This window comes from Mauremys mutica, chromosome 7 (genome assembly GCF_020497125.1).
Source record: "Mauremys mutica isolate MM-2020 ecotype Southern chromosome 7, ASM2049712v1, whole genome shotgun sequence".
Classification (NCBI taxonomy): domain Eukaryota; kingdom Metazoa; phylum Chordata; order Testudines; family Geoemydidae; genus Mauremys; species Mauremys mutica.
Window position 1 is genome coordinate 127,790,051 of NC_059078.1, and position 25,819 is coordinate 127,815,869.

General features: G+C 42.5%; 1 protein-coding gene across 1 annotated transcript in view; it reads left to right on the plus strand.

Annotated features, from left to right (window-relative positions):
• The window catches only part of LCOR (ligand dependent nuclear receptor corepressor), an 89,257-nt gene that overhangs the window by 58,990 nt on the left and 4,448 nt on the right, over positions 1-25,819 (plus strand). Inside the window, exons 6-8 of the mRNA XM_045023798.1 lie at positions 8,527-8,659; positions 19,621-19,908; positions 23,249-23,342. Coding sequence (XP_044879733.1) covers positions 8,527-8,659; positions 19,621-19,908; positions 23,249-23,342 — 515 coding nt within the window. The remainder of the gene's footprint in view (positions 1-8,526; positions 8,660-19,620; positions 19,909-23,248; positions 23,343-25,819) is intronic.

Here is a 25,819-nt window from a genome sequence, read left to right on the forward strand (position 1 = left end):
CATATTTGCCACATTTGTAACCAAGTCACAGCCTGGATGTGGAGGAGCACAGTTGTGTCCACACACAAGTTTTGTAACCAGACTGTAGCCATGCTTGCAACAAGTGCTAGCACATGGTCACTGCTCAGTCCATGTGCAGAAATGTGGTTCTGTAATGTAGACAGGAGGGCTGAACTGCCTCAGAGAAATCTGGCTAGCTGGTCCTCTCGGCTCCGACTTCTTTCTGCAGGAAGTGATCACATAATGTAATATACCATGTGGTCTATTAGCAGGTTCTCCCAGCACACTTTAAAAAAAAAAAATGACAAAGCCTTCTGTGCAACACTCAAGGCAATGCGGCTTGTGCAGACAGGAAGTGCCTTACTGTTGTATGTTGCTGGCTCCTAGCTGCTGTCAGCCACAATGCGCATGACATTGCCACCTTCCACTTATTTTTATATTAAGGTTTTTATTAAGGCTCTCAGGGGGTGGGGGGGGGAGAAGGGGAGAACAGCCGCAGAACTGTTTTGCGAGGGGAACCTTGTCTTCCTTTAAGAGACCCCCTGACCAACACAGTGAGTTCTGAATATGATCTTCTTTGTTAGAGTAATGCTGTACTATTGTGCTAGCTGCTATTATAAGAACAGTATCTGGCCATACTGGGTCAGATCAATGGTCCATCTAGCTTCAGAGGGAGTGAACTGAACAGGGCAATTATTGAGTGATCATCCTCTGTCATCCAGTCCTGGCTTCTAGCAGTTAAAGGTTTAGGGATACCCTGAGCATTGGATTGCATCCCTGTCTGTCTTGGCTTATAGTCATTGATGGCCCTATCTTCCATGAATTTATCTAATTCTTTTTTGAACCCAGTTATTTTTTTTGCCCTTCACAATATCCCGTGGCAGTGAGTTCCACAGGTTAGCTGTGTGTTGCGTGAAGAAGTACTTCCTTATGTTTGTTTCAAACTGCTGCCTATTAATTTCATTGGGTGACCCTTAGTTTTGGTGCTATGTCGAGGGGTAAATAACATTTCCATATTCATTTTCTCCACACCAGTCAAGATGTTATAGACCTCTATTGCCCTTCAGTCATCTCTTTTCCAGGCTGAACAGTCCAAGTCTTTTTAATCTGACCTCAGGTGGAAGCTGTTCCATACTCCTCATTTTTGTTGTCCTTCTCTGTACCTTTTCCAATTCTAATATATCTTTTTTTAAGAACATAAGAGTGGCCAGACTGGGTAAGACGAAAGGTCCATCTAGGCCAGTATCCTGTCTGCCGACAATGGCCAATGCCAGGTGCCCCAGAGGGAATGAACAGAACAGGTAATCATGAAGTGATCCTTCCCTCGTCGCCCATTCTCAGCCTCTGGCAAACAGAGGCCAGGGACACCATCCCTGCCCTTCCTGGCTAATAGCCATTGATGGACCTATCCTGCATGAACTTATCCAGTTTCTTTTTGAGATGGGGTGACCAGAACTGTACTCAGAATTCAAGGTGTGAGTGTACTGTAGATTTCTGTAGGGGCATTATGATATTTTCTCTTTTATTATCTATCCCTTTGCTACTGGTTACTAACATTCTGTTTGCTTTTTTGACTGTTGCTGCATGTTAGTAGATGTTTTTAGAGAACTATCCACAGTGACTCCCAGACCTCTTTCTTGAGTGGTTTCAGCTAATTTAGATCCCATCATTTGTATGTATAATTGGGATTATGTTTTCCAATTTGCATTACTTTGTATTTATCAACATTGACTTTCATCTCCCATTTTCTTGCCCAGTCACCTGGTTTTGTGAGATTCCTTTGTAGCTCTTCACAGTCTGCTTTGGACTTAACTATCTTGAGTAATTTTGTATCATCTGCAAATTTTGCCCTCTCACTGTTTATCCCTTTTTCCAGATCATTGAAGAGAAACTGGCTTCAGTATAGATTTTGGGGGACCTTGCTATTTATTGCTCTCCACTGTGAAAACAGACCATTTATTCCTACCCTTTGTTTCCTATCTTTTAACCAGTCACTGATCCGTGAGAGGTACCTTCCCTCTTACTTGGCTTAAGAGCCTTTGGTGAGGGACCTTGTGAAAGGCTTTCTGAAAGTCCAGGTGCACCTTCTCCACTGGATCCCCCTTGGCCACAGGCTTGTTGATTTCCCTCCCTCCTCCCCCAAGGATTCTAATAGGTTGTGAGGCCTGATTTCCCTTTACAAAAGCTGTATTGACTCTTCCCCAACAAATCATGTTCATCTATGTGTCTGATAATTCTGTTCTTTGCTGTAGTTTCAACCAGTTTTCCTGGTACTGATGGTAGAGTTACCACCTGTAATTGCCAGGATTGCCGCTGGAGCCTTTTTATAAAATCGGTGTCACATTGGCTATCCTCCGGTCACCTGGTACCGAGGCTGATTTAAGCAATAGGTTACATATCCCATTTAGTAGTCCTACAATTTCATGTTTGAGTTGCTTTAGTACTCTTTGGTGCATCCCATCTGCTCCTGGTGACTTAGTACTGTTTAATGTATCAATTTGTTCCAAAAACGCACTAAATGCAAACTCCGTGAATCACATTTATCCTTGGTGTAGCTCCATTGAAGCCAATGGATTTACATCAAGGATGAGCTTGGCTGTGTTGTCAGGAACTGATACAAGGCTGGGAGGCCCCACCTGTGCAAGTGGAATCAGATGGCAGATAGGCAGATTTGAGAAGGATTTGGGTGAATCCAAATTGCCTATTTAGACAAACAGTCCCACCGAAAATAAAGGTACTGAAAGGTCTGGTATTGCTAGGTGCAGGGCAAAAATCTAAGACAAGAGCATCTGCAATTTGGTCCATTTTGTGCAAATTAGGTATGGTCCTCTTGTTCCTGTCCCATTGCTAATACAGCCCTTAGCCGAAAGCTTGGCTGTCCCTGCTGTATTGTGAATATAGCATGCTAGCTTTGTCTTTCTAGTATCAACACATGGTTTCAGTTGTGCACAGGACTTGATTGCCATGTACATTGAGTGAGATAAACCTTAAAGTATAGATGTTAATATGCAGCAAATGTTAACTCTTTAGGGTCATTTTACTCTGTGCTTAATTTGTGCCAGGGTTGAATCCTGGCACCTCCAGGCTTGGCAGTTCATAGCCCCAGCATCTCTGGGCCTGGCAGTTCATAGCCCCGGCATCTCTGGGCTTGCATGTCTGTTGTGAAAGTAAAAAATTGTTTGAGCCCTGGCACCTCTTCCATTACAAATTAAGCTCTGCACTTACTGTATCCCTTATACTGTGTGGCATTTTTAAACAAATGAGTAGGAAAAATGCAGGACAGGCCACATTTGGACTGTTGGGTGGAGTTCTGCTCTCACTGGTCAAAGGAAATTTTAGAAGTACGCACGCAGGAGGGGAATGCAGCAAAAGAACACTCGAAATAACGTAGGGACATGAGGCTCCTCATTATCCAGACATGTTAGGCTCAAGGAGGATTTGATTTAAGATTCTGAATATGATGGAGAGGAGAGATGTGCCAAGGCTAAGCTGAGTGTCAGTCATCATAGAATTAGACAGAGTTTATTTATCAAAAGAGTTAAACAGATGGAAGAAGGCGAGAGTGGCTGCAGTAACAGAAATGTGTAGATGCCAAGGCCAGAAGAGATCATTATGGTCATCTAGTCCAGCGTTTCTCAAATGCGGCCACCAGGGACTTTTCTTGCAGCCACAGCCTCCTGGGCTGGGGGTGGGGGCAAAGTAGTGGCCACTCCCATTCCCTGTTGCTCTTGGATGCCTTGTCTTGGTGTTGGTTGCTGGGGCCACCAGCAGGTGTTGGGCCCTGCCACCCTCTGGAGACCCGTGGGGTACAACGCTGGAGAAGCAGGCACCCAGTGGGTTCTCCACCTTCCCAGGGCGGTGGGGCTCAGGCTTTGGGCTTTAGTCCTGGGGTGGTGGGGTGGCAGGCTCTGGCTTCAGGCTCCGGCTTCAGGCTCCAGTCTCGGGCTCCGGCTGTGCAGCAGCAGGCTTCAGACTCTGGTGGTGGGGCTTCAGGCTCTAGCCCCCTGCTGCCTCCCTTGGCCCCCCCATCCAGGGCTTAATTTGTCCCCAGGCTTGTTGGGGCTGAGTAAGTCTGCTACAAAAAGTGATACTTATATGTTTGTTAATATCACTTTTCACAACAGATTTACTAGCTAGCAATAATAAATTACAATAATTTGGACGTGTATATGTGCATATTTATTTGTTTTTCCTCAAGCTAATTAAGTATTTTAGGAACAAGTGTTAGAGTGGCCACCAGCAAGAGTTGGTGGCCGCACTCTGAGACCACCAAAGAATGTGTCCTGAGAACCTGAGAACGTGTCCTGAGAAGTATGGGCTGGATGAATGGACGGTAAGGTGGATAGAAAACTGGCTAGATGGTCGGGCTCAACGGGTAGTGATCAATGGTTCCATGTCTAGTTGGCAGCCGGTATCAAGTGGGGTGCCCCAAGGGTCGGTGCTGGGGCCGGTTTTATTCAATATCTTCATTAACGATCTGGAGGATGGTGTGGACTGCACCCTTAGCAAGTTTGCAGATGACACTAAACTGGGAGGAGTGGTTGATACGCTGGAGGGTAGGGATAGGATACAGAGGGACCTAGACAAATTAGAGGATTGGGCCAAAAGAAATATGATGAGGTTCAACAAGGACAAGTGCAGAGTCCTGCACTTAGGACGGAAGAATCCCATGCACTGCTACAGACTAGGGACCGAATGGCTGGGCAGCAGTTCTTCAGAAAAGGACCTACGGGTTATGGTGGATGAAAAGCTGAATATGAGTCAACCGTGTGCCCTTGTTGCCAAGAAGGCTAATGGCATTTTGGGTTGTATAAGTAGGGGCATTTCCAGCAGATCGAGGGATGTGATCATTCCCCTCTATTCAGCACTGGTGAGGCCTCATCTGGAGTTCTGTGTCCAGTTTTGGGCCCCACACTACAAGAAGGATGTGGATAAATTGGAGAGAGTCCAGCGGAGGGCAACAAAAATGATTAGGGGGCTGGAACACATGACTTATGAGGAGAGGCTGAGGGAACTGGGATTGTTTAGCCTGCAGAAGAGAAGAATGAGGGGGGATTTGATAGCTGCTTTCAACTACCTGAAAGGGGGTTCCAAAGAGGATGGATCTAGACTGTTCTCAGTGGTAGAAGATGACAGAACAAGGAGTAATGGTCTCAAGTTGCAGAGGGGGAGGTTTAGGTTGGATATTAGGAAAAACTTTTTCACTAGTAGGGTGGTGAAGAACTGGAATGGGTTCCCTAGGGAGGTGGTGGAATCTCCTTCCTTAGAGGTTTTTAAGGTCAGGCTTGACAAAGCCCTGGCTGGGATGATTTAGTTGGGTTTGGTCCTGCTTTGAGCAGGGGGTTGGACTAGATGACCTCCTGAGGTCCCTTCCAACCCTGAGATTCTATGATTCTATGAACCCCTAATCTAGTCTGACCTTCACATGGGTATGAATTCATAACTGGTAGTGCAATAACGGGAGGCCGCTGGGAAGGCTCCCTGTACCTGCTGTGTTTCTTAAAAAGTAGCTGTTGCTGTCTCTCCCACAGTGTCAAAGGAATCAGTCTGATCATACTTTTAACTTTCCTGTTAATGCAGTAAAAATAATCCTGTTAGTAGGTTCTCCTCCCCATGCCCACTGTGGGTTTAAACATTAGAGCCTCTTTTGGAACCCTTGGGATTTCCCGCTTATCCCTCCCTTCCTTTCATGATGGCTGTGTGTCATGAAGGTCATCCCTCTGGAGGAGAGATGGATGTGGTAGGGCAATGCAACGCCAGAGAAATGACGTGAGCAATGTGATGGGCTTTCTTTCCCATCCTTTCCCATGGAAATATGGATCTATTCCAACCCTTGCTGGTGTGCTTAGCTCCATAGGTAACACCAAGTGGGATATTTTTGAGGGGGCTGCAGACAGTGTGGTATATAACCATATACATTATATTACTTCAGGTAAAAACTCCCTGGAGATTACATTGTTAATTAAATTTTAAAGGATGCCATTTCAATGGCGCATGTGTGTATGTCTTCAGTGGAAGGACAGAGTTTAATTATGAATAATACTGGTTTGTTTGAACTCTCTTCCTTCTAATAAACTACTTCAACTGTATCTTTATCTGGCTTCTTTTAGGAAGTTCTAGGTTACCATTTCCGTAACAGTGCTGTAATTATTCTGTACTTCTGTCACAGATATGAGATTTCAGTCAGCTTGAATGCTCCCTGTACTGCCTGACTGCTTTACACAGTAGTTCTATTCCTTCAGTTCACATCTTTCCTTTTGACGGTGTTAGGAAGGGAGCTGGGCAGCACAGGGTGGATTCAGTTGGTGCTGTTTTGGTGTAGTTACAGAATTAGAGTTGCGTAATTGAAATTGCAGCCTGGAGGAAACAATTGCAAACACTGTCCAGCTTTATGGTGTTGGTCAGTACCGTCTTCCCCTTTCCAAGCCCTCACTCATCTCCCATCACCATGGTTCCTTACTGTTTCTGTCTGGGGGACTAGATGGGACAATAAATAAAATAAGATTGAGGTGTCTTAGCAGAGCTATTTAGGGGAAATGCCGCCCTTGCTCTTGGCTCTAGTCTGTGCTGAGTGTCTTGCTTTCACAAGCAGTCAGATTCTCACACATTTTTTAAAAGGAGAGAAAACAATCTTTCTAACTGAAGTATACTGAAAAGTTTAATGTATTTGTAGCAGTTGTTTTGGAGGATGGAGTGAGGAGTACGCTACAGAAATTTGAGAATTACATGATGTTCATAGGGGGATAGCAAATGCATTGGATGAGAACATTCAAAAATAAAACAATCTTGTTAAATTGGAGAAATGGCCTGAAATAATGAAATGTACAAATGAGTCATTTGGAAGGAATAATGAAATACACAAATATAATAATACCTAACTTGTATATAGCACAGTTCATCAGTAGATCTCAAAATACTTTACAAAGGAAGTCAGTATCTTTATCCCCATTTTACAGAGTGGGAAACTGAAGCACACAGAGATGAAGTGATTTGCCTAAAGTTACCCAGCATGCCAGTGGCAGACCTGGGACTGGAACCCAGGTCACCAGAGTGCCTCTCCAGTGCGCTATCCACTAAGCGCACTGCCTCTTTTGTTTAAAGTTCCATTGTATATAGTAGAAGCAGCAAAGAATCCTGTGGCACCTTATAGACTAACAGACGTTTTGCAGCATGAGCTTTCGTGGGTGAATACCCACTTCTTCGGATGCAAGAAGAACTTTGTATATAGTGTATACACTTTGTATATAGTGGGAGATAACTGGGAAAGGTCTCCCAAAATCTGTGGCAGTGGCAGCTTCCCAGAATCCAAAGAGTTGCACCTAATTTGTATAGCACTTCACACTTTTTAAAATTAATTTGTCATAACACCTTCCTTGCACCAAACAATGTAAAATATAACATGAACAAATATCAACTCAAATTTACAATCTGCAAAACTGACATTTAAAAAGAGCTACCCCGCTGTCTTATACACGCCACGCACACGGATGTACACAAAAGGCACTACGCCTTTCCAACTCAGCCAATCTACTCAGACAAAGTAGAGAACATTGTTATTTATAGGAGAACCTAGCTAATTCCTACTTTGCTAAACTGAAAACCTGGTAATTTGCAAAATCCAGTGGTCTCCACCCATTTTATAGCAAAGATTTAATAGACAGTGTGTGACTATACTATATTACAACTGATATAATTAAGATTTGCCAAATAATTCATACCAACTGCACTTTTAAAAATAAATGAACAAATACACTTCTGGACTTTTGACTTTAGGTTTTCTACAGTTTTCTATTTTTTTTTTTAAATAAAAATTGTAGTGACGTGTGCACACCCCTCTCTCTCTCTCTATCGTAGTGAAGCTTTTTGGTTTGGAATGTTCTTGAAACCAACCAGTTGCTCTCAGTTGAGTTGTAAGAAGGATTTCAAGAGCTTGTGATTCTTCTGTTCATTCCAGTTTTATGGCAATATTGTGAATCTAGAAGGTTATTCTCAATTTAAAAGTTGGTGTCATGTGTCTTGCAGCGGACAGTGCTCAGTCCATGCTCAGTTTGCCTGGAAGCTGTGCAAAATGTGGGGATGGGATGAGAATTATTTTCTGTGTATTCTATCATCTTATATTTCATAGAGAACTAAAAGTCCTCAATGAAGATTAAGAGTTTGAAGCCAATTTCTTGGCCAAATGCAAGGTGAAATATTCAGCCTTTTCTCCTTCCTAGGTATCCTCATTTCCACTACTGCTGTCATAGTGGGAAAAGCACCTAGTTACCTGCTAGGTTTATATTTAATATTTTGGCCTTTCCAACGTACTGCATTTCATGCTGTTGTTGTTGATGTGACTTAAGGTTTAAACCTTAATTATCAAGATGGGTCTATGGTGTAGGCAGTCATGGCATAACTAAAAGTTTTTGTTGAAAAACCTCTTTTTATAATGGTGCTGGTTTAAAGAGTGCTTGATAGCTGTGAGTGATTTATTAATGTGGCGGGGGGGAGAGCTTACAAACATTTCATTTCATTATTTTTTTTCAGGAACACCTACTCAGTCTGGATGAGCCAGCTTCAGAAGCTGGGCAAGAAGCTCTACTCAGACAAGAGCAAGCAAAAATCATTCGGTTTGAGAGGCAAGCAGAAGAGTTCCTCAATGCGGTCTTTTACAGAAAAGGTTGGTCTTAGTGAAAGAATGGCACCTCCGACTTGGCCCTTTGCATGCAGTACCAGTGTCTCAAAGACGGGTTGTACATTCATTCAGTGTTTTCAGTTACTTTACCCCTTTAATGTGTTTCATTTTAGAAAGGGGTAAAGAGAAAACTGTCTTCTCTCTGAAGGGCTGGGAGAGACACCTATTACAAGCCGTAAAGCCACCCTGGCAGGAGCACTGGGGTGTTTTTGTTTTTTTTGTGTTTTGAGGGAGCCGTGTTCAATATTTGCCCAATGCCAGGGTGAGTGGGGAGTTTGATGGAAAATAAGTGGTCATTCGATCCATTCTAGTGCTGTCTCTGTTCTGCAGTCAGCATTGTTAAAACAGTGGTTCTCTAACTGTGGTCTGTGGTGACCTTCCCAGGGATCCACAGTATTAAATGCTTTGAGAACCATGTAGAGATCAGCACAGTAAGAGATGAAGAATCACTGTGGTAAAAGAGGTATTCAGATTATGCTGTTCTCCCTGGAAGGCTGGAAACTCACTTCCACATCCTCTGCCAACCTGGGAAACAGGAGGCCAGAAGGTGCCTCTAAACATGTCTTGAATGTACTTCTCAGCATAACCCATGTGTGCAAATATCTGCCAAATCAATAATTCCACATTGGCTCTGGGTGGCTGACAATACAAGGCCTATGTTTAAAATAACCAAATTAGAAATTGCTGTCGCCAGTCAACATCCTACCCTTCTATTAACCATCTGTTTAAGGCGTTTGAAATAGATAACTGTATTTTAGCCTCTGTTTTATGACTATTACCAAAGATGAATAAATATGAATTGTATATAATGATCTATCGCATAAAATACAGAAGTCTTGTAGGATGATATAAAGGTTGGCTATTGCATTACCAAAGACACAGTTGAGATAAAGTTTTAATTCCAAGCTCCTCTTTTCAGTGGCTTTGACTTTTTTTGTTAAAGGCAAAAATGGCTTTTTGGGTTTAAATTTCTCATGTTCATTCTCAATCCAGAAATAATTTTAAGCCTGGAGGAAACCTATTAACCCCCTTCTGAGTTATACTGGGATGGAAACAGGTATTTTTTCAAGTGCTTTGCACTTAGATAAGTAAGATTGAATTGAAAACTTCAAATGTGGCATGCACATAGGTCTCAATGAGGAATGAGCACCCTCCTAATTTTGAAAAAACGATTGGCTAATACAATAAAATATTAGCCTCTGAAAATAATGTGCTCTGTATGTGCAATACTTTTTTTTTTTTTTTTTGGTAACAGATTTAAATAGACAGAGTGTGGATATCCAAATAGACGTGAAAGTATCCACTGAGATGTATTTACTGATAGAGGGCTTAGTTCTTCCCTGCATCTGACCTGTAGTTCTCTGATACTGAACTGCCAAGTCCTAGTAACATTGCCAGAGGGGCTGCTCTAACTTACACCACTGCCATAAGCTACCATTGGACCTCTGCACTAGTGGAGGAGAGGTGTGGCAGAGCTCTGAGCACCTGGGCTCCCCTATACTGAGGAGAGAGAGAGAGAGGTCCCCTGTGCAAAGAGAATTTGCCACAGTCAACTTGTAGCTCAAGCAGACTGAAGAATGCAGCTCATTGTCTGTCTTGGCCTTTGTTTAGTGTTTGGTTGTGTTTGGTTTGTTGAGCTACATGACAGTAACAGCCTGCTTCCCTGCCTGGCAGTGTCCTGGGCTTGGCGGGGGCTGTGCGCCCCAGTCCCACGGTGTCCCAGGCTTGGTGGGGGCTGCAGCCAGGGCTGAATGCCTCTGCCCCGCGGCTTCCACCAGGGGCTGTAGCCGGGGCTGCAGCAGGGACCGTGCATCCCGGCTTGGCAGTGTCCTGGGCTTGGCGGGGGCTGTGCGCCCCAGCCCCACGGTGTCCCAGGCTTGGTGGGGGCTGCAGCTGGGGCTGAATGCCTCTGCCCCGCGGCTTCCACCAGGGGCTGTAGCCGGAGTTGCACACCTCAACCCCGCAGCTTCCTTTGGGGGCTGCAGCAGGGACCGTGCATCCCGGCTTGGCAGCATCCTGGGCTTGGCGGGGGCTGCAGCTGGGCCATGCGCCCTAGCCCCATGGTGTTCTGGGTTTGGCAGGGGCTGCTCCCCACCCCGCAGCATCTTGGGCTTGGTGGGGTTTGCAGCAGGGGCCGAGAGTTCCGGCCCTGCGGCTTTTGCCAAGGGCTGCAGCTGGGGCCACGCACCCTGCCCGGCTGCTGCACTGAGGGCCATGTGCCCTCCTTGCAGCTTCCCAGGGCCATATGCCCCCTGCCGTGGCTGAGGCTTAGTGGGGACTGGAGTTGGGACCATGCACCCCTGTCCCACAGCTGCGGCCAGTTCTGGAACGGGGGCTGTGTACCCCTTGTGGCTACACCCCTGCTGCGGCCACTGGAGCTGGGGCTGTCAGTTCCCCCGCAGCGCCCAAGGGGACTACATTCCTCCCCCTACCTAGCCCTGCCCCCTGGTTATTGTTAGTAAAGTCACGGACAAGTCATAGGCGCCGTGAATTTTTGTTTATTGCCCGTGACCTGTTTGTGACTTTTACTAAAAATAACCATGTTAAAAACTTAGCCTTACTCATGGACTGTGCTTTAGACCATTTCTGTAGTCCACCAGGCTCTAGCATTTTTCTTTCTATTTGAGAACATTCTAAGCTTTTCTTAGAGGTGTACTTTTATTGTAAAAAAATATTTAAAAGATAAACTCTTGTTGTGCCCTACCCTTAACAGGAAAACTTCCATGAAGGGCTAGTATAATGTATAGAAATACATTAAATATTTACATAAATCTTTCAGAAGTTTGACTGTTATACCAGTATAAGATTATGAAATGTGATTGTATAGTGAACTAAACTTCACAGGGAGTAAGATGATGTTGGTATTATTTATTTAGAGTTAGATTGTGGCTTGCTATATGCATCATAGAATCTCAGGGTTGGAAGGGACCTCAGGAGGTATCTAGTCCAACCCCCTGCTCAAAGCAGGACCCAATCCCCAACTAAATCATCCCAGCCAGGGCTTTGTCAAGCCTGACCTTAAAAACCTCTAAAGAAGGAGATTTAAATTATTATTTAAATCACTAGTCAGGAAGACTTGATTTAATCATGGATTTCTACATAAAAGTGCATTCTTGTTGGTTGTTATAACCTTAATACATATTTTTCACAACTCAGAAGTCGATGTAGGTTTCATTTTTAGAAGGTACACACTATACATTTTTAAAGTGATTTATTTTGAAAACTTTTCAGATTAGTTTTACAGCTATATCAGAAAATGAATGATTGTTTGGTTATTTCATTTACCAAAGGTAATTGAAGCAGATGTTTATGAAGTCATTGGGAGGTGAACTATCTCCAGTTCAACAGGTTAATCATTTGGAGGACTTTCTTGCCATGTTGTATTAGGAGGAGAACATCACAAGACAGACATTTAAATTGTTTTATTTAACTAAAACAACAACATTATGTATTGTGGATTTTTTTCCTCAACAGCAGACTTATAATATTTTAATAAAACAAGCATATGATTTTTTGAATTTAGTTAAACATTCAAGTTTTTTAAAATCAGGTTTGTTTTGTTAAAATTGTTTGTAATTAAAATAGTTAAATGAACTATTAAAAAAAAATTTAAATCGACGATTTCAGCCAGGTCAACATGAGAAACTTAAAATATTGGTTTCTGCAGCTAACTCAGTCGTCTTCACCTTCATTTTCCTGTTTGTTCATAATCTGGAAAAGAAAAACAAGCTTTCCTGCTTTTTCAGGTCCCAAACGATTTCTCAGTTTGGAATGAATTGTCCAAAGGAAGAAAATATTCTTTCTGCACTGGCAGAAGAAGCTACTGCTGTTAAAAGTGAGATTATCACTTCAACAGTCTCTGAATCCAAGTGCTTAAATGACTTCCACCAGGTCACTGGTGTGACTTTCTTTAAAACATCATCAGCAAACATAAGTTTCTTGAATGGTTCACCCTTAGCTCTGAAGTTTATTATAGTTGGCATTATGGAGGGGTTGTTGCTGGATGTCCATGTCATAGCCGACTCTTCTTCTTCAGAAGTTAAGGTTTGACCCTGGTATGGAGTATTGAGAATATTTTCAAGAAAATGAGCTGGAGATAGTGCTTGTCCCATTCGTTTTTTTAATGCTTGTAATTTAACTCTCTCATTGCATATTTCTCTTTTTAACATCTCACTCAGTTCCTTCCAAATTTCAACAGCATCAGCAATAAAACAGCTATTTCCCTGCATTTTGTTCAAGGCTGCAGAAATAGGCTTCAGGGTACTCAGCATGTGTTCATCATTTCTCTTAAGCCCAATGTTGAGAACTTTGTCTGTGACAGTGCCATCTATTTTTTCACAATTTTGTTCACAAACTGTCATCAGATTAGGCCAGTTCTTGATATAGTGCTCAAAACAGTCCACTACTGAGTTCCTTCCATTGCACATCTTGTGGGAGAGTTAGCTTGGTTCCTCCCACTTTTTTTCAGAGCAGGAGCTGCAAAGTGGTTGTTATGGAAGTATTTTGCAATTTCAACAACATTAGTCTTTATTTCTGGAACACTGAAGTCTTTGACTAGGAGGTGCATCAGATGAGCACTGCAACCGTATGCTATTAGCTTGGGACTCTCTTCTAAATAATTTCTTCTCATCTTGGATACATTTGCATACTAGACATTTGAATTTTTTTCACAATTTGTTGTAGCTTTTACTGCTACTTCTTGTAAGTATTCTGCTGCATGTGCATTTCCTGATGTATCAGTTGTTTCTGTAAGGAAGACATTCCCTTCTTCTATTGTCACACAAGCACATATAACAGGATCATTGTGGACATTGCTCCACTCATCAAGACTCAGGTTAACAATTTCACCCTCTAGACCTTTTGCACACTGCTCAATTTCTCTTTCATACACTTTATCCAGCAATTTGCCTATGACACCTGCTCTGTTGGGTGGACTGTCGTCCTGGTCTTAATGACTGAACCATGTTAATGAAGTGTGGGTTCTCAATCATACGGAAAGGAGAATTTGTTGCTTAAACAAACCAGGCAATTTTTTCATCAATTGCCTCTTTTTGTAATATGCTGGTTCTTATCACAAACTTAGGTTGTTTCTGGATGATGGAGATTTTTTTTCTTTTTGCTACTGGTGATATATTGTGGCTATGTGACATACATGATGTGACTGAAACTCTATCATTGGCAGATAACTCTGAAACTATAGAAAATGATGGTGATCTTGAAGGTGGATAGTCTTCAGAATTCTGTATGTTGAGGATGGATTCTCATAAACAAAATATGTCAGTGCAGTTATTTAATTATTATTATTACCACACTGCTCATTTAGTATTACTCATTGCATTCACGGACACTCAGTACTACTTTAAAGGTGAAATTGTAAAAGGAAGATCTGCCTATTTCAGCTGTTTATTTTTTCTCACAACTTAATCTAAAATGATAGTACCATAAAGTAACAACTATATTTTTGCTCAAACATGAGAAATCAAGAATAGTTCAGAAGGTAGACAGGCAGTCCTTAAGAAAGAAGTATGAAATAAAAAAGTTTACCAACCTGAAGATCCTGCATGTTCAGACATGTTCCTTTCATCATCTTCAAGCAGCTTCCTCTTGAGAAAGAACACTTCTCATGATGTTATTTCATTCGGGCAACCAGGCCTTGCATTTCTTTGTTGCACTGTTTGCATTTTGCATGCATGCCTGTCTTACATAGTAGAGGAACTTCATTAAAATATTCCCAAATGGGGGCCTGGTCTACACTACGCGTTTATACCGAATTTAGCAGAGTTAAACCGATTTAACCCTGCACCCGTCCACACAACGAAGCCCTTTATATCGATATAAAGGGCTCTTAAAACCGATTTCTGTACTCCTCCCCGACGAGGGGAGTAGCACCGAAATCGGTATTGCCATGTTGGATTAGGATTAGTGTGGCCGCAATTCGTTGCCAGTGGTTCAGGGAATATGTCGTCAATTTACCCCCCCTTCAAAGAAAAGGGAAAAAAATCGTTTCTCAACTCTTTTCAGTGTCACCATATGTCTACTGGATGCTGCTGGTAGATGGGGTGCTGCAGCGCTAAACAGCAGCATCCTCTCCCCTCCCCTCCCCGGTTGCAGATGGTACAATATAAAATGACTAATAGCCATCCTCGTCGTCATCCTGTGAGTGCTCCTGGCTGGCCTCGGTGAGGTCGGCCGGGGGCGCCTGGGCAAAAATGGGAATGACTCCCGGTCATTCCCTTCTTTAAGCTTTGTGTCCTGGAGATTCAGTCCTGGCAGATGGTGCAATAGGGCTGGTAACCGTCCTCATCATAGCAGCTGGAGGCTGAGCTCCTCTCCCCCACCCCCCTTTCATGTCTAATGGAGATTCTGGACTATCATAGCAGCGGGAGGCTGTGCTCCTCCCCCCCCCCCCCCTTTAATGAGTAATGGAGATGTCCTGCCTGGAATATCATAGCAGCTGGAGGCTGCCTCCCCCTCATTTTATCTCACTAAAAAGTCAGTGTTTCTTATTCCTGCATTCTTCATTACTTCATCATACAAATGGGGGGATAACTGCCACGGTAGCCCAGGAGGGGTGGGGGAGGAGGGAAGCAATGGGTAGGGGTTGTTGCAGGGGCACCCCCTAGAATGTCATGAAGCTCATCATTTCTGTGGGATCTCTGGGGCTCTGACCCGGAGCGTCTGTGCTCTCTGGTTCTCTAGTAGACTTGCCCCATATTCTAGGCAAGACTGACTCTATTTTTAGACAAAACATAAAGAAGAGAATGACCTGGGAAGTCATTCCCATTTTTGTCCATGCGCCCCCAGCCAACCTCAGTGAGGCCAGCCAGGAGCACCCATGACAGCAGCAGACGGTACAATATGACTGGTAACCGTCATCGCCAATTTCCAAAGCAGCAGACGGTGCAATAGGGCTGGTAACTGTCTCTGCTACCTTGCAAAGGCAAATGAATGCTGCTGTGTAGCACTGCAGTACCGCGTCTGTCAGCAGCATCCAGTACACATACGGTGACAGTGAAAAAAGGCTAAACAGGCTCCATGGTTACCATGCTATGGCGTCTGCCAGGGCAATCCAGAGAAAAAGGGCGCAAAATGATTGTCTGCCGTTGCTTTCATGGAGGAAGGATTGAGTGACAACATTTACCCAGAATCACCCGCGACACTGTTTTTGCTCCATCATGCATTGTGATCTCAACCCAGAATTCCAATGGATGGGGGAGACTGTGGGAACTATGGGATAGCTATGGGATAGCTACCCACAATGCAACGCTCTGGAAATCGACGCTAGCCTCGGTACATGGACGCATACCGCCAAATTTATGTGCTTAGTGTGGCCGCATGCACTTGACTTTATACAATCTGTTTTAAAAAAACGGTTTATGTAAAATCGGAATAATCCCGTAGTGTAGACATACCCTGGGTCTCTTTTATGGCCTATTGCCATTATAGATTTTCCCTTCTAGTGAGAGAATGGTATGGTAGATCTCAAATCAATGAAGGCTTCACTCAGAAAGACCTCAAGACTTCTGGAATATGCTGCTCAAACAGTTTCACTTTTGTTTCTACTGCCTGTCCCTCCCTTCTCACATTTATCCCCAGACTACTTCTCCTTGTCCAGATCTATTCCGCCCCCAACGATCTTCTATTCAGTGAACTTTTTGAAACTTTGCACTTTTAGAGAAGGTAAGGGATTGACTCTGTGTACACAAATGTGCAGAGGGACAATAGGTGTGAGGTCTGTTATTTCTCACCTCTATATATTATTTATTTATTTTAAAACATTTTTGCTATTAACAAGCATGTTACTTCTGGAGACACAAATCCACAGTTTGAGAACTGCAAAATTAAGCATCTCTGATGGTATCTTCTAGACCAGGGGTTCTCAGACTTTTGTATTGGTGACCCCTTTCACACAGCAAGCCTGTGAGTGTGACTCCCCCATATCCATTTAAAAACACTTTTTCATATATTTAACACCATTATAAATGCTAGAGGCAAAGCGAGGTTTGGGGTGGAGGCTGACAGCTTGCGATCCCCCTGTAATAACCTCATGGCCCCTTGAGGGGTCCCGACCCCCAGTTTGAGAACCCCTGTTCTAGACTGAGCACTGAGTCCCATTGAGTAGATAGAAAGATTAACCTAAATAGTCGATACAGAAGCCCCTGGAACCCCATAAGATTGGGTCCCTAATCCATGAACTACTGGAACTCGTTTGCAAAACTTTTCTTAAACATGACATGAATATATTGTCTCAGACTATAGAACTAGAATTTATAATCCCTATTCCATGATGAGATCTCTTTTGAGCTATAATGTATCTTAATTCAAACTATCTTTAGACAGGCTTTTTCCTCAAAAGCATTTTATCAAAAAAAAATCTGATTTAAATTTAAAAAAAAAAATCATTTATTTATTTATTTATTTTTAAATCAATGATTTTTATCCACCCTGGTTCAAGTCCACATACTGGTATTTTACAGACAAATAAAATGGCAGGTTCTTGCCCCATGAATCTTTTACTGTTAATACAAGAGATGATAAAAAAAGGTAGTGGAAGAGGAAAGCTTGCAACAGTCTATTCATTGAAATATGCAGCATATAATATTTCCCCCCCTCTCCTTTTTCTCTAGAACAAAAACATTTTAACCTAGGCTGACAACTAAAACAGATTGCAGCTATTAAGGGGAAATGAGCACTTACTGTTTTATTTTTATTTTTTTCTCCATTTGAAGATTCATTACATTGGCTACAAGTAGCCCTTTTTGAAGTTTTAAAACCTTGTTTTTCTATTGCACAGACTTATCTGAATATTACATACGATAATATAATGAAAATCAAGTCTTAAAAGCTTCAGAAATCACCAGGAGTACTTGTTCTGTGGCCAAATTAAACACGAGGTGTCTGCGAGCTGGGGTAGCAGGACTTCTTAGTTTCGCTGATGCAGTAGTTGTGGATCTGCTGCCTGTCCACAAAGCATGACTAATCTAAAACAGTAATAATATTTTAAAATGTATCTGTATTGAACTAGTCCCCAAACCCCCAGACAGAACTGGGGCTTTGTTGTGATATGCCCTGTAGAAACACTAGTGCTTTTAATATAAATAAATAAAATGTATTCCTGATTTTCCCAATATCACATTCCTTATTAGTTGCTTAGCACCTATTTTAAAAACAGTGTTTAGTTTTTATTCAGCACCTTTCGTATTAGAGGACTTCACTCAGTATTGAACCTCATGCTGCGGTGACTGTGTAGGAAGGGGTGGAAAGGATTCCTAGAACTTTGCTTGGCTTTTTAGATGGAAACACTTGGGAGTCTGTGGCTCAGAGAAATAAGGCCCCACTCGTGGGGATATTTATTGGGTACCACTGTGCTTTTGGGGAAGTTTCTCTGTTAGAGGGCTTTCCCTTCACCCTCTCCCCTGGTTCTTGTCATGCAGACAGAAAGCAGAAGTCTGAAGAGCAAACAATGCGATGTTTATTGGGATTAGTTTCCAAACAAGCATATTCCAAAGCCCTTCACACCAGTCGGGCGTATCTCTATATGCTGATAGGGTCTGTTCCCCAGTGTCCCCTCCCCGGCTCCGACGCCGCAGAGCCTTTACCCCGCGTCCCCCTCCCTGGCTCCGACGCAGCAGAGCCTTTACCCCGCGTCCCCCTCCCTGGCTCCGACACCGCGGAGCCTTTACCCCGCGTCCCCCTCCCTGGCTCCGACGCAGCAGAGCCTTTACCCCGCGTCCCCCTCCCTGGCTCCGACGCCGCGGAGCCTTTACCCCGCGTCCCCCTCCCCGGCTCCGACGCCGCGGAGCCTTTACCCCGCGTCCCCCTCCCCGGCTCTGACGCCGTGGAGCCTTGCCTGTGTCCCTGTTCCCGTTCCCCCCCCAGTAAGCATGATTCCAATTTCCCTTCCCCCCACTTCCTGTTTGACCCCAGTTTATATAGTAATATTCTCAGCTATACCTTAACCAATAATTTTACTGAAATTTAACTAACCAATCCTAATGTAACATAATTCTCTAACCATTTATATCCCACTACCTTAATTAACTTACACCTAGAAAAATTAATTATACAGCAGACAGAAACAATTAGCGAACCAGACAGATTAACAATAGAAAAGTGGGGGCCATAAAGATAAAACATACAGAAATGAGGGTTTCCCAACCACTGATAAATGATTTCTTGCCAGACAGGCTGCTATCAAACTAGGTTTTCTTTAACCATCCTCAGATCTGTTTCTTTATCTGGTGGTGATGGGCACTATCAGGACAGGATCGTTTTCTAACAGCCCAACCCCACCTTATTTCAGTGTGACTGGTTTGGGATGTGAGGATGTGACCGTTCACTTCCCAGCTTATGGCTGCCCCTGCTGCTTAGCCAAAGGCCTTAGCCTAAGAACAAGGCCTCAGACTCTCCGCGTGAGAGAAGGCCCAGACACAGGCAGACTGTAATTTTGATTCTTTGTTTTTATACCCCTGTAACTAGCTAAGTGATAAAAATACACCTAAATTCTTAAAGTCTAGGCCTGTACAGGCAGGCCTGAATATCTGTATTCTAACATACTCCAGGTAACCAGGTAAGTTACTCCACTCTTCCACTGTAAACCTGTTCTGTTTTTTGTAACTAACTTCTGTTTAAAATTATTACTGTACATTTTCCTTCATGATTCTGGTTCTCCTTCCACCCCCAAGCCCTCTCAAAGGTCCGTGGGATATACTTATTGGAAAAAAAAGTTTAGGAAATATTACTTAAATCTTGTAGGAATGTTGTTATATTGAGGACCTATGTTATAAATAGCAACACTTTGTTATTTAGGTATCTTAAGAATAAGTTGTGTCTCCTTGAAGGAAGTATTGCATTGTTAAGAAAATCTAGAGAATGAATGTAATGTTTTGATTTCAAAGTTTTACTTGTAAAATTCTTCCTTTAAAAAAAATCTCTAATGTTTACAGACAGTCCTGGGGTCTCTGACCCCAATATTCCCCTAGTGGCCCGGGAGATCATGCAGCGAATGATCCGACAGTTTGCTGCTGAATATACCTCAAAAAATAGCTCTACTCAGGACTCCAGCCAGCCCAATAGCACAAAGAACCAAAGCCTGCTGAAAGCATCTCTGGTCGCCTCCTCTCCCACGGCTGCAACTGCTCAGAACCCTGTGCTCAGCAAACTTCTCATGGCTGACCAAGACTCACCTCTGGACCTTACTGTCAGAAAGTCTCAGTCAGAACCTAGTGAACAAGGTATGACTATTACCAAAAGTATCTTGCATTCAGTTCCAATATGCTAGAGGCATTGTTGGCACAAAGCAGGGAAGAATTAGAAGTGTAAACTGTTAAATGAAACACAGAATGGCAAAGTTGTAGACCCCATAATGCAGTGCATAATGTAGTGACTAATTGGATGTGATGGGGTGGGAGAAGGAAGTTGCTGAAAAATTGGAGGCTATAAAAATCTATGTGCGTTTAATGCGAGAGGAGTTGACAAGGCTCCCAACTGTCTCTGGCAACAAGGGTACTGTTACAAGGAGAGCTCTGCTGTGAACATGTGTAGTGTGTTTGTATATGTACCTGCTGATAAGGCAAGATCAGAGAGTTAGGAAGCTTTATGTATAATGTTATCTTATTTTATTTGGTCAGAACAGTAGTCCTGAATCGTGTTTGGCTTGGATTAGAAGCAGTATTTTTTTGAAATGCTAGTTACTGTATGGCACGTTGCTTGGTGAATGCAGGATAAAAAAATGGAACCCCTGAATTATACAATGGTTTCCTTGTTTATGTATTTAGCAGAAGTTTATTTTTGTACATAAAAAATACTTTGCAGAGTACAGACTGAATATCTTCTATAGTGCAGTGCTACAGAGCTTGTGTTAAATGGATAACCTTGCTCTCTGTCAAACTGCTTTTAAAGAACAAATTCTCTGAACAGCATTGTAATATCTGAACATTTTGTCTCTTCGTTCCTGAAACTGTATTGAATAGAGGGGATCATTGTGTCCAGTGCAGAGGAGCTTTGAACAGGACTGATATGATTCAGATTAACCCTTTGAACTTCGTGAGAATGTGTTAATAAAAGATGTCTGAAATGATCGCATGAAAAATAGAGTAGGCCTGGGTACCCCATATTGGGAAAGGTTATTTTGAAAATCACTGCCTTTAAATACACCTGCTAAAAAGGATTCATGTTTAAAGCCTAGCTATATTTATGTACAATTAATTTTGGGTACTGCAGACATCTTTCTAATATTCATTGTGAGAGAGACATTTATGGAGATTTTGGTAAGAAGGTTAAAACAAAACACATCCTGGAAACAGTGTCATGAACAAATACCATTAATGTCACTTACTGAAAATGATCACGTCACTTCTTAAGTTAAACATGGCAGCAAAGAGCTGCTGTAATGAAGATTGTGGTAGTGCCAATACATTGTAACTCAGCCAACAGAAGTTTGCTCTGGGCTAAATTTGGTATAAAAATCTCAATCACGTGAATGGATCTTCTTGCAAAATTATAGAGAAATGAGTTCAACTATTCAGGTCATTACAAGGTCTGTTTTTCCTCCTAGTCCCTCTCCTAAAAGACTGTTACAGAGGGTTTTTTGTCTTAGCTCTTTTAATTACAGAAATGTGTGCTGAAAAACAAAAGTATTTATTGATAGGTTGTTCAGAAAATGGATGAATTGTTTTTGTTGTTGTTGTTTTTATCTGCCAAGATATAGAAAAACTTCAAGTGAATTTATAAATGTTCATAACGCTTTTACTGTGTGCATGCATGTTGTAATTCCATAATTATTTGCAGTTATGTGATTAATCCATACAAGTATGTATTATAGTTTACATTGCTACATGACAGATAATGAATGTGGCAAAAAACCCTGTTGTAATGATGTATTTAACAGACTCTCTTGGAGCAGTTCCAGTGGTGCCATTTTGGTATATCTTTGTTTTGAAGGAGTGTAGGGGGAAATTAGATTATTCATTGCTATCCCCCTGTGGCTAATGAACGGGAACACTCTGAAGGATCCCCCTTACTCTCAAAGGCTCTTCATGTCGTGGTGACCGTCCTGGCAGAGCGGGGGTGGATGTGGCTTCCTTTGAAGCAGTCATGCTCCATGACTACACTTAAAACACGACAGTGGTGCAGCTGCAGTGTTGTAGCACTTCAGTGTAGACACAACTTACACCGATGGAAGGGTTCTCCTGTCATTGCTGGGAAGCCACTTCCCCGAGAGGTGGTAGCTAAGAATTCTTCCATCGACCTAGCACTGCCTACACCGGGGGATAGATCAGTATAGCTACATCTCTCTGGGGAGGGGATTTTTCACACCCCTGAGAAACACAGTTATGCCGATGTAAATTCCCAGTGTAGACCAGCCCGTAGTATATTTGCTTGAGAAGGGAATGCAGTTTCATTATGTTAGTGTACTTCTATAAACACATTGTGTCTGGGTATTGCTGCATTTAAAACTAGAAGCCTGTTTACTTAAATTTGGATTATGCTACATTTCCAAGCAGAGTGTATAGAACAGTGTGCTGAAAGAGGGGGGTTTGGGAAATAAAACAAAATACATGTATGTCACATGGGCAGTTGGAGACAACCTGAGAACTCCCCTGCATTTTAATATGTTTCATCATGAACATAAGAATTGATGGTACTTATTCAAGCTAGACATAGCATGGGCAAGTAGCTTGGTAACTCTCCTCTTTGCCTTGCCCAGAAACCCCGTGTTTCAGAGTTGCCAGTAATCTCTGGCATCTGGGCTTGTCTCACAAAAAGTTGTTTTTATTACAATTGGCCAGAGTCTCCCATTGTTTCCAATGGGATTGAGGTCAGGCTTTCCTTAGCAAAGATGGCTTCCCCATTCTCTGTGGTCTGGGAACTGGTCAGGAAATGTGTACGGCTAGTGGGGGAACAGAGAGGGAGATTGAGGTGGGAGGGACAAGAGAATATGGAGGGAGGCCTGGGAGTGGAAAGGAAGAAGAATGTGGTTGTAGCAGGAAACTGTTCTGGGGCATGGAGCATGTGGAGGGAGAGGTTGACAGCTTCCCCACTGGGACACTTCATCATGGAGTAGGAGAGAAAGGTAAAGTTGCATTGGGAGCAGTGGAACAGGGAGCTTGCATTTCTGGGTGTTCATTTGAGATTGAATTATCCCATGCAAATTCCCCATGGGCCCGGAAATCCAGAGTCAGACCAAAAAGCAAAGAATTTTTAACCTTTATTTTGAAGCCGATATGATTTTTTGGGAGTCTTATTCTTGATTTTGGAACCTTTTGTGTTTGGTGATGCTGCAGTATGCATCTGACTGTTAACATTATCTGGTGCTCTAGTCCTTTTCCTCTCCTAGCAAAGAGAAGTCAATTCTGCCAAACTCTGCCCGTCTGTGTAGTGACTGCGATGAGGACTAAAAGGAAGCCACCATATGTAAACAAATTGGGAAGTGACTCCAACTCTCCAGTGATGAAAAGCCAGTGTGTTAAGCCACTGTACTGTCTAGTTCCCCAACATGTTTATTTTACCTAAGAGAAATCACAGCTTGCTCCTGTTTCTTTTCCTCCTCAAGTGATTCTTATGTCTCTGCAGACGGAGTGCTTGATCTGTCCACTAAGAAAAGTCCTTGTGCCGGCAGCACCTCTCTGAGCCATTCTCCAGCCAGCTCCAGTACTGCAGGGAATGGGTAAGGGAAAACAACTTACTACCATTTTTTAAAATAATTGATTTTATTTGATTTAGCATAAATTTATACCAGTTGCCTCCTGGTAACTGCTACCGATTAATTTTGGTTTTAACCTTTTGGAGTAACTAGTATTTTATTATGGGCCTTTTGCAAAAAAAACCTTCTTCCCACCTGCCAAATAAAAGCTTGATTGTTAACCAGGACAGGTTTAAAAAAAAAAAAAGATTTAATTTTAGAATTCAGTACTGCTGGTTCTTTTGGCCAATTTAATATCTGACGAAAGATTTCCCCTCACCTTCTTGTTGGGTTCAGTGGCTAGCAGTGTGAGTGTAGGTGCAAACTCACTCTCCCCTGAAGCTAGGAAGACTCTGCATTTTTGCAGTATAATTTAGGGATTGGAGCTTTTAACACAACAATCTTGAAAGTTTTTTTGGGGGGGGGGCTAGTTTTTTGGATAGTGAATGAAACTGAACTTTATTAGACAAGACTTACTACATTTTTCTCTTTTTTTTGGTACTTTCTTCTAGCACAAATTGCTGTCACAGCACTAAAAATGTTTAGCAGTTTAGAAGACATAAATTGTGGGTCATTAGTTATTGTTGATACGTCTTATGGAGAGGTAACTTGTAACTGCCTTATAGTATGAGAGAGACAAGCTGGATGAGGCAATATCTTTTATTGGACAAGCTTCTGTTGGTGAAAGAGACTTGCTTTTGAGTGGCACACAACTTTTCTTCAGGTCTGGGAATGGTACTCAGAGAGTGGCAGCTAAATACAAAATAGAACTGATTGTTTAGCATAAGTAGTTAACACATATTCTAAGAGGCCATTCAAGGTGAAGTGGCCTGTTAACACCACTGCTGTCATAGGACAAAAAAAGTGGGGTTAGTGGGTTATAGTGTCTTTATTAAAACCATGATTTTTGGTGTCTAAAAAAGTTATGAATTTAAGCTCCCAAGCTCGTCTTTTGAAGGTGTAGTTTAGGTTTCCTCTGAGGATGAGGCCTGAGAGGTGAGTTATGGAGTGATGGTTTTGTGAAAAGTGTTCGCCCACACGTGATAGGGTGTTTCTGTTTTTATCATTTTTCTGTGTGATTTCATTGGAGAGCATAGTGATTGTCTGGTTTCATGCACATAGTTGTTGTTGGGGGTATAGTGGCGATATGGCTGCAAGTGTTTCATCTGTTGTTCTGGCAGGGTCTGGTGCTGCTTTGAAGTTGGTGTCTCCTGGTCTGTGAGGAGCTTGCTTTGGATGATGATAATTCCTTTGGTCAGGTTGGGGGCATTGCTTGAAGGCCAGAAGAGGGGATTTGGGAAAGATTTCTCTCAGGGAGTGGTCCCCAGGAAGTATGGGTTTTAATTGTTTAATGGGCTACTTCACCTTAAATGGTCTCTTAGAATGTGTTAACGACTTACGCTAAACAATCTGTTCTGTCTTGTATTTAGCTGGACACTCTGAGTACCTTTCTCAGACCTGAAGAAGAGCTGTGCATAGCTCAAACGCTTGTCTCTTTCCCCAACAGAAGTTTGTCAATAAAAGCTATTACTCACCCACCTGGTCTCTCTGATATCCTGAGACCAAACAGGGCTACAACGCTGCTAGCATTAGCGCAGTTTACATGAGGACACCGAGAAAGTCAGTTTAAACAGCACTCTTGCAGAAATTAGTTCTAGATACCAGAAAATATTCTATCAGCAAATCTAGTTTTAAACTCCAGATTTCTCATGATTATGGCTGTATATGTCTAGTGACCCTGTATGCTCAGATAGGAACCAGGCACTTGCACTAGGTGGTAGGCTGGGAGTCAAAGGGGGGATACAGGGTGTTAACAATGGGATTTTGCCTCGAGAACTTGCCATGAGCAGGGAACACTTACATAGTGGAATATAGAAACAAGTATTTTAGCCAGTTTGCCTAAAGAATACTTAATTGTTGGATTTAGCTTTATGAAAGTTGCTGGATTTTTAATTACTAAAAAAACTAGTACTGGCAGCCATTGTCGTGACTAACCTCTTAAACTGTGTCATTCGATGAAGGTTGCATTTACAGTGTTTCCTCTTAAAGACTTATTACTAGGTATTAAAAGGAATAATCTCAAGTACTTGCTTGTATAGTTCCCCATTTACCATGTTAGTAGTTTTAAACTTTTTTCTAACTCTAAAATAAATCTCTCCCAGCAACTCGTCTGTTTCAATTCAGAAAAGATTATTTCAATCTCTGTTCTCCTATTTTGAAGGCATCAGAAGCCAATATGGCTCTGACCGCCTGCTTCCTTCTTTGTGCGTCAAAGGGTAGCCAGAATACAGCATGTGGAGACTGTAGGCCCCAACATCCCATGCTGTGTCCTGGTCAGAGCTATTGGAATCAAGAAGCAGCATTGCATACTGACACCTATAGTTTCCTGAACGTTTGTGTTGCAAATGAGGGTGACTGCAGTCTGCATTGTTTAATGCAAATTAGCTCTGTCTCCTTAGCAA